The sequence below is a fragment of the Xyrauchen texanus genome, chromosome 23, assembly GCF_025860055.1.
Source record: "Xyrauchen texanus isolate HMW12.3.18 chromosome 23, RBS_HiC_50CHRs, whole genome shotgun sequence".
NCBI classification, from domain to species: Eukaryota; Metazoa; Chordata; class Actinopteri; order Cypriniformes; family Catostomidae; genus Xyrauchen; species Xyrauchen texanus.
Genome location: NC_068298.1, coordinates 6,246,587 through 6,263,279, shown reverse-complemented (window position 1 = coordinate 6,263,279; position 16,693 = coordinate 6,246,587). Strand labels below are relative to the sequence as shown.

The window sequence follows — 16,693 nt, the reverse complement described above, 5'->3', positions numbered from 1 at the left end:
CGCTTTTCTCTCCCGGACGGGCGCTTGACCACGCCCCCGCTGCCACAATGAATTAAAAATGAATGTGCTTATATAAAATTAAAAGCTTTAGATTTCTGGCTTTTTAAACCCTCCAAAAAATATGCCCCATTCACTTCCATTGTAAGTGCTTCACTGTAACCTCGATTTTTGCGAGGAAAACAAGTCGAAATTGCGTTTTATGGTAATCAACGTTGTTACACATGCTGCCGATTGAACTTAAATTGTGTTGAAACCGGAATATTCCTTTTAGTGATTTAAAGTGATTGTTTATTTTTATGAACCAGAATACAATGAAGGTGAAATTTTAGTGTATGCCCAATTAACAGGTACATTTATTATTATATATAAAAAATTACAAATTAATCAAAGAAATGCTGAAGGAATTATGATAATTGGAAATCAATCCACATTCAATCTAATAATATTCTTTTGGATAAACCAAAAAATGGGAATGTCAGTGTTTCTAGACACTATTATTTTTCAGATCTTATTTGAATCTGTGTTGGGTGTAATCTGATTACAAAGTAATTGTGTAATACATTACATTTTAAATTCTTGTCATCAGATTACAGTTACTGACTTCTAGTGAAGTGGTTATTGGTTAAACCACGTGGCTCGAGTGTTTTGACTACATTCACCAAAGTTTGTTCAGATCCATTTAATGATTCAGTGACCATTTCTTGTGGTGACAACATTTACATTTATGTAAATGCAGATGCTTTTATCCAAAGCGACATACAGAGCCCTTATTACAGGGACAATCCCCCCGGAGCAACCTGGAGTTAAGTGCCTTGCTCAAGGACACAATGGTTGTGGGGATCGAACCAGTGACCTTCTTATTACCAGTTTACCAGTTATGTGCTTTAGACCACTACACCACCACCACTCCTGACAAATGAGTGTCTTGTGTGAAATGAGTTAGTCACTGAATCAACGATCAAAATAAAATTATAATCCTTTAAAATGTGAATGTCTACAGACATACAAAGAGACTTTTGAAGAGTTTTTAAGCATTATAAGAACAAAGCAAATCATTTCCCTACAGTTTGTGATCTGCTGAGCATGACTTTTATCAAGAGACAACAATAATAGTCTTATAATGATTATGAGTTTCAATAATGTCTGTAGGTTTTCATGTATAAAAAAAAGCATTTCTACATATTGATTCACTTCAGTAAAATCTTTTTCCCTCACAATTTGTCAATTGCACACCAACATAGAGGTAAAAAAACAGGAGCTGATATTAAAAATAGCTTTACATATTTAACACAGATCTGGTAATCTGCTTCAATTAGCAAAATCAACCGATCAAACTATGACCTCACAAACAATGTAAAGAGCATAACTTAATGCAGACTCAGTCACTGATATACAGCTGAAACTCGAAAAATTAGAATATCGTGCAAAAGTTCATTAATTTCAGTAATTCAACTTAAAAGGTGAAACTAATATATTATATAGACTCATTACAAGCAAAGTAAGATATTTCAAGACTTTATTTGATATAATTTTGATGATTATGGCTTACAGCTTATGAAAACCCCAAATTCAGAATCTCAGAAAATTAGAATATTGTGAAAAGGTTCAGTATTGTAGGCTCAAAGTGTCACACTCTAATCAGCTAAACACCTGCAAAGGGTTCCTGAGCCTTTAAATGGTCTCTCAGTCTGGTTCAGTTGAATTCACAATCATGGGGAAGACTGCTGACCTGACAGTTGTGCAGAAAACCATCATTGACACCCTCCACAAGGAGGGAAAGCCTCAAAAGGTAATTGCAAACGAAGTTGGATGTTCTCAAAGTGCTGTATCAAAGCACATTAATAGAAAGTTAAGTGGAAGGGAAAAGTGTGGAAGAAAAAGGTGCACAAGCAGCAGGGATGACCGTAGCCTGGAGAGGATTGTCAGGAAAAGGCCATTCAAATGTGTGGGGAGCTTCACAAGGAGTGGACTGAGGCTGGAGTTACTGCATCAAGAGCCACCACACACAGACGGGTCCTGGACATGGGCTTCAAATGTCAAACGTCTTACCTGGGCTAAAGAAAAAAGAACTGGTCCGTTGCTCAGTGGTCCAAAGTCCTCTTTTCTGATGAGAGCAAATTTTGCATCTCATTTGGAAACCAAGGTCCCAGAGTCTGGAGGAAGAATGGAGAGGCACACAATCCAAGATGCTTGAAGTCCAGTGTGAAGTTTCCACAGTCTGTGTTGGTTTGGGGAGCCATGTCATCGGCTGGTGTTGGTCCACTGTGCTTTATTAAGTCCAGAGTCAACGCAGCCGTCTACCGGGACATTTTAGAGCACTTCATGCTTCCTTCAGCAGACAAGCAGATGGAGATGCTGACTTCATTTTCCAGCAGGACTTGGCACCAGGGGCGTCGGACTGGGGGGGTAAAGGGTACCGAGTACCCAGGGCCCGAGGCAGGGGGGGCCCCTTAGAAGTCAGTTTTCTATACATACATATTTGGTACGGGGGCCCAGCAAGATGGTTTGTACCCAGGGCCCAAAATTTGGTGCTACGCCCCTGCTTGGCACCTGCCCACACTGCCAAAAGTACCAAAACCTGGTTCAATGACCATGGTATTACTGTGCTTGATTGGCCAGCAAACTCGCCTGACCTGAACCCCATAGAGAATCTATGGGGCATTGCCAAGAGAAAGATGAGAGACATGAGACCAAACAATGCAGAAGAGCTGAAGGCCGCTATTGAAGCATCTTGGTCTTCCATAACACCTCAGCAGTGCCACAGGCTGATAGCGTCCATGCCACGCCGCATTGAGGCAGTAATTAATGCAAAAGGGGCCCAAACCAAGTACTGAGTACATATGCATGATTATACTTTTCAGAGTGCCGACATTTCTGTATTTAAAATCCTTTTTTTATTGATTTCATGTAATATTCTAATTTTCTGAGATTCTGAATTTGGGGTTTTCATAAGCTGTAAGCCATAATCATCAAAATTATATCAAATAAAGGCTTGAAATATCTTACTTTGCTTGTAATGAGTCTATATAATATATTAGTTTCACCTTTCAAGTTGAATTACTGAAATTAATGAACTTTCGCACGATATTCTAATTTTTCGAGTTTCACCTGTAAACTCCACTTACAATGTGTGCTTAAAAGAAGGAGTGTCCTGTTTGTTTTCTGCAGTGCATTTCCTTTATTGCTGCCAATCAAGAACGATATGCCGATAAATAACTCCCATTTGTGTGTTCCTCATCTTTAGATTATTCATTTAGATCAACATCAATGGCATACAAAGCATAGATAAATGAGCATTGTTGAAAGCAGCTTTGTAGAAATTAATGGAGCCATATTGACTCTCTGACTGACGGCCTGTTATGTAAGGGTTGTTTCGGCTCATGAAACTCACCTGTGATTGGCTGGATGTTCGCTCAATCAGCCCAAAGTAACAAAACGCAAATAATACTGTATACAAATCCACCATTTGGACTCTGTTTGGGTTTAGCTTGTAAAAGTGGGGGACAAAAATCACCAATTTAAAGAGTGCAGGGGACGTGTCCCCCATGGCTGCTACGCCCTTGGTTTTGAAACTGTGAGTATTTTAACGTTTACAGATTGGCTCCATTGACTGCCTTTGTAAGTGCCTCCACTTTTAATGTGACCTATAATGTGAACAATTCAATTGAAAAACAAACTGAAATCTTCATGGGGGGAAAAATGAAAATTAAAAACCTTAAAATAAACTGTGCTAAAATATATTTAACGACACTCCCTATATTCAATCTATTTCAAACGTTATAACTCATTATCTTTGGCAGCTCTTCTACTTATGGTTTTACATTTCAACATACACTCACCGAGCACTTTATTAGGAACTCTTTGGTCCTAATAAAGTGCCCAATGTGGTCTTCTGCTGTTGTATCTGCCTCAAGGTTCTACGTGTTGTGCATTCTGGGATGCTATTCTGCTCACTACAGTTGTACAGAGGGGTTATCTGATATACTGTAGCCTCTCTGTCAGCTCGAACTAGTCTGTCCATTCTCCGTTGACCTCTCTCATCAACAAAGCGTTTCCGTCTGCAGAACTGCCGCTCACTGGAGGTTTTTGGCACCATTCTGAGTAAATTCTAGAGACTGTTGTGCGTGAAAAACCCTGGAGAGCAACAGTTACAGAAATACTCAAACCAGCCCATCTTGCACCAACAATCATTCCAAATCTAATATTTTCCCCATTCTGATGGATGATGTGAACATTATCTGATGCTCCTGAACGGTGTCTGCATGATTTTATGCACTGCATTTCTGCCTCATGATCAGCTGATTAGATAATTGCATGAATAAGTAGGTGTACAGGTGTACCTAATAAAGTGGTCGGTGAGTGTATATGGATATACTCATCAATGAAACTAAATAAATATTAAAACATACATTTAATAAAAATGGGGTGATGGTTGTGTATCCGGTCCTACTCAACCCGCTCCAAACGTGACTCGAACTGGTGTGGGTGGCGGGCGTGCTAACGAGGAGGCTAAAGGCTACAGCCTCTAGCATCTGTCATCAGTGCACCTCTTGAGGCCAGGGGAGTGAGGTTTACACACTGCACAGCTACCTACCAGCTGGCTCCCATTACACTCAACCACCTAAACCTCACTCCCTTCCGGGTCACGGCACCACTGTAACCGATCCTACTCGACCCGCTCCGAATGGGACTTGAACCGGCTTCTCTGGCATGGGAGGCGGGTGCGCTAAAGAGGAGGCTAAAGGCTACAGCCTCTAGCGTCAGTTGCTAGTGTGCCTCTTGAGGCCAGGGGAGTGAGGTTTACACACTGCACAGCTATCTACCAGCTGGCTCCTGTTACAGATGTGTTCATCAGATCTTTCTTGAATTGCAGTGTTCGAGGCATGTAGTTGTTTCATGACACCCTTTACTAGTCTCCTTCCCTTCTATCATTTGTGGTTTATGATGATCTTTGTTAAATGTCTGCTACAGGCCTCCGTTTGAGGAGAAATGGTGAAATGCGCTTGGTGTATACAGTCAATGCTTTCTCAGATCAGCTTGGTCTGAATGAAAGCTCTGAAAACTGTTATTCCACTGAATGAAGAAGCTTTACACAGTAATGTTAAAAATGTTTCTTCTCCTGTCTCTGAAAATATCCATATTTTAAAATCTTCTTCCAAACACTCCTGGAGTGTTTTGAGTTTTAATTGGCAGTTTGGGAACAAGGCACATGTAAACACATACAACTGGAAACTAGCGGGCCACATTATTTCAACGTGGTAGTACGTCATCGGGCTCAGTGCAAGTAGTTCATTGCAACATTGAACATTTACATTTATGCTTTTATACAAAGCAACTTACAGTGCACTTATTACAGGGACAATCCCCCCAGAGCAACCTGGAGTTAAGTGCTTTGCTCAAGGGCCCAACAGTGGCATCTTGGTGGTGCTGGGGCTTGAACCCTCAACCTTCTGATCAGTAACCCTGAGCCTCAACCACTGAGCCACCACTGCCCCCAATCCGATGCAATTGAAAACATGCCTTTTCAAACACTCCCCCCAATCCCATGCAATTGGTCAAGCCAGTGTTGCTGTGTTGGGCTGGACAGGCCACTGAAAAAGAACAGAGCAATTTTTCACTGTTTCTGACGAAATCAACCTACGGATGGCTTACTGGAGTGGTGGTGGCGTAGTGGGCTAAAGCACATAACTGGTAATCATAAGGTTGCTGGTTTGATCCACACAGCCACCACCATTGTGTCCTTGAGCAAGGCACTTAACTCCAGGTTGCTCCGGGGGGATTGTCCCTGTAATAAGTGCACTGTAAGTCACTTTGGATAAAAGCGTCTGCCAAATGCATAAATGTAAATGTAAATGGATTAAACTGTCAGGTTGCTAAAGAACCGATGTATGTAATAATGTTTGGCAAAATGCCTATGTATTTAAGGGTTAAGCAAATCTGTAAAATGTGTGATCAGCATACAGTATATTGTAATTTAAAGGTCTAGTTAACCCAAAAATAATCCTTTTATCATTGTTTAATCACCCTCATATTGTTCCAAACACTTATTACTTTCTTTCATGGAACACAAAAGGAAATGTTAGAATTACAACCACTGTCAGTACTGACTTTCATTGCATCTTTTTTTCCATACAATGAAAGTGAAGGGAAACTACATGCCTTGTTGAGACAATAAACCTCAAGACCAGTAATCTCAAGAACAGTTGTTTGATATATTTTACTCAACTTTAAATAATACTTAAATAGCATGTCAGTTGTTATCAAGTGCAAAACATCTGAAACCAGTTTGAGAGAGACATGTGCAAATAGGAAAAATACAACCACAGGATGACATTATATTCACTTAAACTGCTGAGATCTCTTTACAAGCCGAGGTACAGAGAAAGGTACACTACAAACATCCCTGAAAGCGCAAAGTATTATAAAGCCTACAAAACACTGATGCTAAAGTCAACTGAAGCAATTGTTAATGTACAATATAGGCTTATATATAGACCATTTAGATTGTTAAATTGGTGATATAATCATATAAAAAAATAAAAAAAAGATATATATATATATATTTGAACATTAAAAATCCCTAAGGCATAAACTCATATTATAATCACTGTTTCAAAGAATATTTGAGCACATACTGCACCTTCATATAAATCTGATATATGCTACTGATTTATGATGTAGATTTAATGCTAAGGTTTAAATATATTGTCTGTAAACAGTTGATGTCTTTGCTATTTGGCAAACATCCATGGACCTGAAATTACCCCCGGGGATGACAGGCATCAAGGTTTTGGAATGGAGTGCATAAAACTGTGAAATCATAAAAAGGTACGATATTTATATAGCAATGAACATTTCCTGTGCTTATGGTGGCAGTCAGTACAAACTTGTTTTCTTCATGATGCGAAGAAATTCTTGTTGGTTAACTTCCCCATCGCCATCTCTGTCTGCTTCATCAATCATTTCCTGGAAGACAGATATACATGGAAAAATAAATCTGTCCCACAGCTTTGCATTCTTGAAAATTCAGAGGGACAATCTTCTTGTATTCTCATTAGACCAGAAAGCAAATATTAGTTTCTCGATTATTCTCATACCTGTAGCTCTTCGTCTGTGAGGTTCTCCCCCAGTTCTTTGGCCACTCGCTTTAGATTCCGGAAAGATATTTTTCCTGTCTCATCATCGTCAAACAGCCGAAATGCTTTAAGAATTTCTTCCTTAGAGTCCTTATCAGCCTTTAGAAAACATGAATTAACATGTCTGGTTTATATTCAACCCACAATCACACATTCATTTATTTTTAACTTATGGGTAAAGATATACTGTAATTAGTGGTAGTGATCGAGTCAGATGTAGTATGCACTCAAATTTTTAGTGTATATACTGTGTGTTTATATACATATATATGTATATATATATATATATATATATATATACAGAGCGGTTATCTGAGTTACCGTAGACTTTGTCATTTCTAACCAGTCTGGCCAATCGCTGTTGGCACCAACAATCATGCCATGCTCCATGTTGATGTGAACATTAACTGAAGCTCCTGACCCCGTATCTGCATGATTTTATGCACTGCAGTGCTGCCACATGATTGGCTGATTAGATCATCGCATGGATGATTGTTGGTGCCAGATGGGCTGGTTTGAGTATTTCTGTAACTGCTGATCTCCTGGGATTTTCACACACAACAGTCCCTAGAATTCCCTCCGAATGCTGCCAAAAAAAAAAAACATCCAGTGAGGGGCAGTTCTGTGGATGGAAATGTTTTGGCAATGAGAGAGGTCAACAGAGATTGTCCAGACTGGTTAAAACTGACAGAGTATACAGTAACTCAGATAACTGCTCTGTACAATTGTGGTGAGAAGAATAGTCTGAGATGCGGGTTGGTGCTGTTTTGGCGGCATGAGGGGGACCTACAGAATATTAGACAGGTGGTTTTAATGTTGTGGCTGATCGGTGATATATATATATAAAAACACACATTATAACATATACAGTACATACTGTGTGTGTGTGTGTGCGTGTGTGTACTTTAATTTTTTACAGTTATTATATGGGGAAATCTCAAAACGTAGACATTTTCACAACAGGTTTTGTTAGATTCACCAATGACAGTTTTATCAACATTTAAATCTTACCATTTTTTGTGTCATAACTGTCAGAAAATCGTTGAAAGTGATCTTGCCAGTAGCATCTTTATCCACCTCGGTAATCATTTTCTTGATTTCCTCCTTTTTAGGCTCAAAACCTAATGCTCGCATGGCCACCTGGATAGTTTGCATAATTCCCCATTAAATGCATTTGTTCAGTACTTTGTGCTTTGACAACATTCTTGATTAAACTATCACTCAGAGACCCTTGAGTCTCAAAGTGATTTAGCATGTTTCTAACAATTGCGAGGCATTATATCTTACCTTTAACTCTTTCACTTCAATGTAACCAGAGCCATCAGTGTCAAACAGCTCAAACGCCTCTCGGATCTCCTGTCTTTGCTCCTCAGTCAGTTCAGGCTTTGGATTTACTTTTTTACGATGGGCTACTGCCCCCAGTGATGGTCTTTTAGGACTAGTGGCCTATATTTAGAACAGAACAGAATAGAGCAATATTCAATGCAGATACTAAATACAGGACGAGAGAGAGAGAGAGAGAGAGAGAGAGAGAGAGAGAGAGAGAGAGATAAATAATAATAATAATAATAATAATAATAATAATACAGTACAATACTCAATAGAGAATTATACAATGCCCTAGTGTAAAAATGGAAAATGCATATGACAACAATGCATAATGCTTAGAATAAGACTGTTTGATGATTATTATGTGAAAGAAAAGAAGAGTAGTGGACAATGGAAACCTGTGATATTATATAGTCATTTTTAAAATGATTGTAAATACACTCATATATACTTAACTTACATGGAAGGACCTTTACCAGTAATAAGCATCACATATGGTTACGTTGGGCCTATATACTACAGGACACGCGTTAAAAAGGAAATATTACATATATATAAATAAACATCGTTTAACGGAAGAGATGCTACTTATATTAATCGCAAACATAAATGCACAAATCACAAATATTGCTACATAGTTGCATTCGCAGTGACTCACCATCTTTAGCGAAAGAAGACCCGAATTTCTTTAACCTACTATGGTGAAGGATTGTCTCATGAATATTATTTACGCTTCGTGACGTTCTGCCTGATGGGCGTGACGCGACGTGTGTGGCGAAGGCTTGGTTTATGAATATTAATTAGTTTGCGTTCCTGACGTTCCAGGAAGCAACTTCAAGACGACTCGATCAATATTCATGAGCAAGGCATTCGCCATAGTAGGATTGGATATTTTCCTAAAAATATCGCTTCTTCAAACAAGCTGGTGGATACAGTATCTAATTCATACGAAAGCCCGGAATCGCATGTGTGGGGGGAAAAAAAAATAACGGTTAAAAAATAAAAAATAAAATTGTGTAAAAAAATAGTGTTCCTTACTGAGCCTAAGTCTTAATTTGTTTTCTCTCTTCCAAAATGTATTTTTTCGCTCTTCAAAATTTTTTTTCTGTCTTCAAAACAATGTATGCGGTACCAACCTTGGCCACCAGGTGCCACTATCAGTAAACATGTAATCGTATGCTTTTAATGCTTACAGAAGCTCTGAACCGCAAGGTGAAAAACAAATGGTGAAAAAAAAAAATTATTGTCTCAGTCTTAAAAAAAATAAATGTTCTCTTCAAAAAAAAGTTTTTTCCAACATTGCTGGCTTTGGTCTACTAGTGATGATGTTTCTGGGGGCACAGACAGCAGATACATGTAAATAAATGCATATTTATTAGTATATTTTGTGTCGTATTTTGAATATTGTTTATACAATTAAATGAAATATAACAAAACTAATTTAAATAAACAGCGACATCCAGTGCCCAGAATATGAACTTCATATACTTTCTCCATAGCGGGCCTAATTCTGTTCTATTTCTAAAGTCTCGCAGGCCGCATCGGAGCAGTCAGAGGGCTGCAGGTGGCTGTAAATACAGTATATTTCAATAGATGTTTACTACTATTACTATTTATATACTTTAAGATATGAAGTTGGAGACATGATATATGTGTAGATGTGGCATGTTTCCATAAAGTCGCTTTTTTTTTGTTTGTTTGTTTTTTTGCATGCCTTCGCTTCAATTTAGAACACTTGATTATCTAAACAAAAAAACTAAATATGCTTTGATGTGAGGATAAAAATATGGATGATATTGTCAAAGATGAAAGACATAGATACCGCAGATCCCCACAAGGAGTCAGGGATTGTTTTTATTTCACCTCTAGAGGCCGCTGTTATACTGTAGAATCCTCAAATGCCATCCACAGGGGAACTTGGAGGAATAATAATAATAATAATAATAATAATAATAATAAATAAACTATCGACAAATAATGCATGACATATTTTATTAAGTCATATATTCGGGTCACAGGAAAATCCCAACGTTCCCAGATCTGTTCATACTACTCACCTGCATACCTGAAGAACATACTCTTTTACCGGCCGAAAAGTGTCCTTCATTAAATACAGTACATAATCTGACAAATGTGTATGTGTGATGCAGCTTCCATTGGAAGTAATGGTGCAGAGACAGTTTAGATCCATTAGATGGCAGATTGTCATTATCTTGACCAGAAGTTGGCAACCAAGTTTTGCCATTTATATTTTTTCTTGCTACTCTCTGTCCCATACCACATCCCTCCCAATCCCCATTTAAAATTATTCCTTGCAGTGACAAGGAATACATATCGTGTTCCTTCCTCTCTCTGTCTCATCGCTTGTGTGCCAGTGATTACCTTGTCAATGGTGGAATGCATGATTACTGTGATGGAGATAATCTGTCTGAACTGCATACATAAGTATAAATTGTATACATTGTGCAGAGTACGACCACTAACTGTGATGCACACCACTTTTCTCAGGCTAAAATAGAAATGTTGTGATTAATACAGTACCTCATCATGCAAGCTTTGGGTGTAGGCTTTGTGTGTACTCTCAGTTAAGTACATTTCTAATGAAATAGTTTTTACTTCGTTACAATGGGCGGCTTTCCTGTCGTTACATTACTAGGTTGAATTTTAATTAATGCGTTGTATTGACAGATTATTGAATGAGATTTATACGATAGCTGTAGTCCACACAGCTGCGCACTCTATCACAGACTGTCACTCGAGCCGAGTCCATCACTGCTGCAGCATCATGCTCACCCATATGGTGAAAAAATTATAATTAGTTAAAATTGCAGCTCCAACTTAAGGCAGTATGCTGAGGTAAGTGGCTCTAATGATAACACAGGCTTTTCCGTGACATGGTGATTGTCATTTTCAGGGTGATTCTGTAAATATTGTCTCTTGTGACCAATGTGCTTTGTCCCGCGTGTCATGAGCAGTATTTACGCATTTATCCTGCGCCCTCACTGGTCTACTGGAAACTATCACAGCTACTTCAGGCTGATTAACTGTATAAATCCATGTAAACATCCACATTATGTGTAAATGCCTTTTGCTCCGTTGAACGTGTAATTGACAACTGGAGCACGAACAGACAGCATTTGTGCACCTGGTGCCCTAAACAGGCTGCGTAGACTGCATTTTGGGAGCTGCTGTACTGTGTACTCTGTTGTAAGTTTTTCGACACTGAAAACTGTAACTACACTGAACTAAGAACTAAAAGCTGTAAAATAGCGAAAGTAGGCATTAATAATACATGATCTTGCTTTGGTTTATATTTCAGCATTGTATATAATGTCCCTGTGGGACATTGTTCACATTTTCACCGTAATAATTACTAGAAATGTTTCCAAACCTCTCTTCTTATTGACAAAGAGCCCTTAAATGGATAGTTTACCCAAAAATTCTCTCCTCATTTACTCACCCTCATGCCAGATGTGTATGACTTTCGTCTGCTGAAATCAAATGAAGATCTTTGAAGAATTTCTCAACTCTTTGGTTCCGTATAATGCAAGTGAATGGATGCCAACATTTTAAAGCTCAAAATCACAAAAGTCAGCATATAAGTAATCCATATGACTTCAGTGGTTAAATCAATATCTTCAGAAGTGATATGATAGGTGTGGACAAGAAACAGATCACTTTCACATTCTTCTATGCATATTGCCCCCTGCTGGTCTGGGACAAGTACTTTTAGCAAAAAATGACTTAAATGTTGATCTGTTTCTCACCCACACCCAGGGCTGGCCTGGCAATCTGGCATACCAGGCATTTTCCTGGTGGGCTGACGCACTTTGGGGCTGACGCACTTTGGGGCTGATCAGGGACAGACTGGCCAGCAGGAGAACTGAGCCGCCTCATTATGCAGAATGGAGCACAAAACGGCAGCGCGATATGCAGAAAAAGACAGCGAACCCCATAATAGCTCATCCATAATTTAATATTCTGTCATAATTTCTCTACCCTCATGTTGTTCCAAATCCTGTGACCTTCTGTATTCTGTGGAACACAAAATATGTTAGTGTTTCCCAAACTGGGGTACGCATACCCCTGGGGGTACGTGAGGTGACAATGGGGGTACGCGAATACAATTCTGAGATTTACTGTTCTTTCAATTTCATCACAGTCTAAAAATAACATTTAAAGGTGGGGTATGTGATTTGCAAAACGGCCGGCAGATTTTGAAAATACACAACTCTAAGGTTCTACCTTCTCTCCTCCAACGCTGGCCCTGACTCCACCCATTCGAAAAACATGGACGCGCAATCATGCACGCGCGAAAACTCAGATGCGCAGTGTTCTAGCAGTGTTCTAGACTCACTAGTCAAACAGTGCATTCACCTGTCAGACAATTTTTCAGAGCAAATTGTTGACACAGCAGGAGGAGGGGGTCGCATACCACTCTTGAAAGGTGTAGAGCTGATTTTCTCATAACTGTAAAAAAAAGAACATCGCCAGCCCTAGGCGTCTGTACAGCTGGTCTTCTATTCAAAACAGGATTCATAGAAATGTGGAACAACCCCACTAGCACCTAGCACTAAAAGCTCTATTCTCCATACATAAATACAATCGCTTCCTGTTACTGGGTCACGAAGCTTTGAGTATGCGCATCGAACGGGACACGCAGCCAGGGTGGTGGGGGAGGGGGCATGTACAACCGTTTGATTGACACATTTTCTGTCCAATGATTCTAGATGGTCTTGAAAATGATTGGCTGGAGTTTTTCGAGTCCTGCCCGTTCCACAGATGATTAAATTGCTTAATTTTCATTTCAGTGCTTCTAATTTACAGCCAGTAAGTGGGTTAGGAATAGGATTTCAAGTTATTTTGAAAAAATGGTCAAAAAAGAAAATCACATACCCCACCTTTAAGTTAATGTATTTCTCACTGACAAAAAGTATTTTGTGTGCCCTCTAGTGTAGAAACACCAAAATGGTTGTGTCATAAAGGTCAGAAAAATCTTTTGCCGCTAAAAAAAATGCATTTACTCATGCATCATGCATCACACATTTATATTTTGTCGCCAGCCCAGACCAGTGCTAGGTGACGTAGCTTAGTGATAGCAAGTTAAATTGATACTTAACTGTTTTACCAGACTCACACATGTCAGTCATCCACGATTTTAGTTGGTCTGTTTTTTTTTTTTTCGCGGTTTAAAACATCATTTGTATTTAAGGTTAGATGCATAGGGAGTTCATAAGCTTTGATGACAGGTGTCACACGCAGTCATTTTCACTCACATTTGCTTGCACGGTAGAGACCTGTGCATGACAGAGAGCTCAACTTTAACTGTCAATGGACATAAAGCTTTGGCGAAGTCTGCACGATCTAACGCAATGACGTTCCTGCAATGGTGCGCAATTACCGGCACAGAACCGAACGCTATTCTTGCGTACCATGATGTGATGAGAGGGGAGTTTTCAAGTTAAGCAGTTACTGTATATCATATCTAGCATACCCATCTCAATCGGTAAGCCATTTATACAGTATGTGTATGATTAATATAACATGTACAAAACATGTACAAATATACTTATAATATAAGGGAGTTGTTTTACAAAGATAATTGTTAAACAGACATATTTTAAAATGACCTTGTGAATTTGATCTATGCGTTAGAGACGTGGTAGGTACACAAAAGGATGTTGAATGTTTGAAGGGGACGCCACTGTAAAAAGTTTGGGATCGACAGAATGTCAGAGACTGACAGTCTCAGTCACCATTCACTTTCAAAATATATAGAAAAAAATACACATTTACTAAAAGTAAATAGTGACTCAAGCAAACATTCTGTCTAAAATCTCCTTATTGTGTTGGAATATAGGGGAGTTAACGTCCATTTGTGAAAGTAACGAGTTACTCACTACTTGAGTACTCTTTTAATTGGATACTTTCTTACTCTTACTCAAGTAATAATTTATGTTAGCACTTTTGCTTCTACTTGAGTAATTGTTTTATAAAGTAATTGTATTTTTACTTGAGTACAGTTTTTGGCTACTTGAGCCTCTCAAGTTTTTGGCTACTGTTCATTTTTATGATTTCTTATGCTTATATTACATCTGTTTCTCAAAATGCATGAATAAAGTAGAGTTTTTCTGTAGAATGCTACTAGCCCTAGCTCTGTAACTAGTGGGATCTCAAACTCAACCACCAGAGACATTCAACCAAAAGTGAGGGGAATTAATAAAAAAGTGCACTTTCTCACTCCCATAAAACAAAAATAAGAGAAATCTCAAACCTGAAATGTTCTGCATCCACACAATACTTGCCTAGATACCCCCTAAAAAATGTTTGACTTAGAATCAAACCCTTCCCATTATACATTGACCCTAAATATGGAAGTTTGAGCAATCTTGAGCATTACATCAGGACTTAAGTTCTAAGTCTAAGCAACAAAAATGTCCAAAATGTTTATATATGTACATTGTAATGTGCTCTAGAGATCAGTTTTTGTTCCAAGGAGCTAGGACCATCCTGAGCCACGATATTGAGGTTTCCGTAAACTGTTGTATAAACAAATTTTGTCATGTGCCATGACACAAAGATGGCCGTCGTGATTTTGCAATAACAATATTTAGAGGTAATCACTCAAAAAAAAAAAAAAAAAATAGGAATAATATAGCTGCAAGCAGCGATGGCGGGCCCAAGCCGGTGGCACCGCCACCCCCGTGCCTTTAGGGTTGCTGTGCACGATGGGCAATAACGTAACCTCACTTTGACTGTCGAGAAGATGTGTGCTGTAGACCTTGCATCAGTGTGGGCTCTGCAAAAGTGCGCATCGAGGGCACATATCAACCACAAAGTATGCGTGAGCACCCTTCTGATACCTAAAATGAAAAATGAGACACCCTACGGTCTCATGGAGTTAATGGACACATGAAATAAGTACACAAGACTGAAAATTCATATGAAGTGTGCCATTTGGGACAGGGCCTATGACCGTGAACCACAATAGTCACATCTATGAGGTAATTCAAATGTAGAATAATTTTTAATGTCATAGGATGTCATAGGCCAATATCTTTTGCAGCACTTAAATGTGTTAATCCAGAAGGCCAGTATTTATCTGGAGGTCTTTGTACAGGTTTATTAATGTAATTATAATTTACGCTTATGTGTTCCTATGATATGCAATGGAAGTACATTTTATGTTTAACATGGGTGTATTCACAATACATAGCATACTGATATCATATTTTACGATTATTTATCATTATGTTAAGTAGATCATTAAAGTTAAGATAGTAAATGTATTTATATATTTTGTAGTAGCTAATATAACAAGCAAGTACACTGTGGGAATTATGAATTATACCAATGGAGTCGTATGGATTGCTTTTATGCTCCCATTATTATGCTGTCCTTTTTATTCATAAATTAATTTCCTCGCCACGGCCAAAACGTTGGAGATATCAAAAATCCATCCGCAATGTAGCATCCTCAATGTCTTGACTTCATGCTGACCGAGTTTGGTGGCGATTGGATTAATTCTCTAGGAGGAATATATATAATTCCAGAGCATGTGTTTCCAAACAACCTATAATAGCCGACTTCCTGTTGGGCTGGCGTAAAACTTAGAGCACGAAAGTTGTTCGGCCCGATGAGATCTAGAAGTGTTCCAAGTTTCATATTATTACATGCAAGCATGTTTGATATATGGACCAAGTTTTCAGACCCCGCTCAAGGGGCGCTGTCGAGCCCCCTGCCACGCCCGGTACCAGCTTCAGCCCGGCCCTGATGGCCATGGGTTCTGACCCGTGTGCAAAGTTTCAAGAGTTTTTGAGCAAGTTAAGGGCCCCAAAAGTCCCGGAAACCTTGAAAAACAATATCTTAATGCAAATCTCACCCAACAGAAAACCCCTCTCCCTCCCCCTCCCCTTCCCTCCCCACACACACACACACACACACACACAGAATCGCAGGTCTGTCTGTCAGAGAGAGAAAAATTCAGAGAAATCCACATTCAAACCACAATATCTGACTTTCTGTTGGTCGGAGCTAATGACTGTAAATTAGAAAGTTGTTCAGCTCGACGAGAACAATATACACGCCGAGTTTTGTAACTGTAGATAGAACTAACTAAGTTATAACACACTTCATGTGTCCTTTTTAGTCCTAAATCAATTTCCTCGCCACGGCCAAACCGTTCGAGATATCAAAAATCCGTCCGAACGTAGCATCCTCAATGTCTT

General features: G+C 38.9%; 1 protein-coding gene across 1 annotated transcript; it reads right to left on the bottom strand.

The window, feature by feature from the left end:
• Nucleotides 1-6,211: 6,211 nt before the first annotated feature.
• Nucleotides 6,212-9,197, bottom strand: LOC127617046 (centrin-2-like). Its single transcript, XM_052088917.1, has 5 exons — nucleotides 9,124-9,197; nucleotides 8,424-8,582; nucleotides 8,148-8,276; nucleotides 7,098-7,235; nucleotides 6,212-6,966 (listed from the first exon to the last, which is right to left on the bottom strand). The coding sequence occupies exons 1-5, from the start codon at nucleotides 9,124-9,126 to the stop codon at nucleotides 6,877-6,879; spliced, it is 519 nt and encodes a 172-aa protein (XP_051944877.1). The 5' UTR covers nucleotides 9,127-9,197; the 3' UTR covers nucleotides 6,212-6,876.
• Between the last annotated feature and the right edge of the window lie 7,496 nt (nucleotides 9,198-16,693).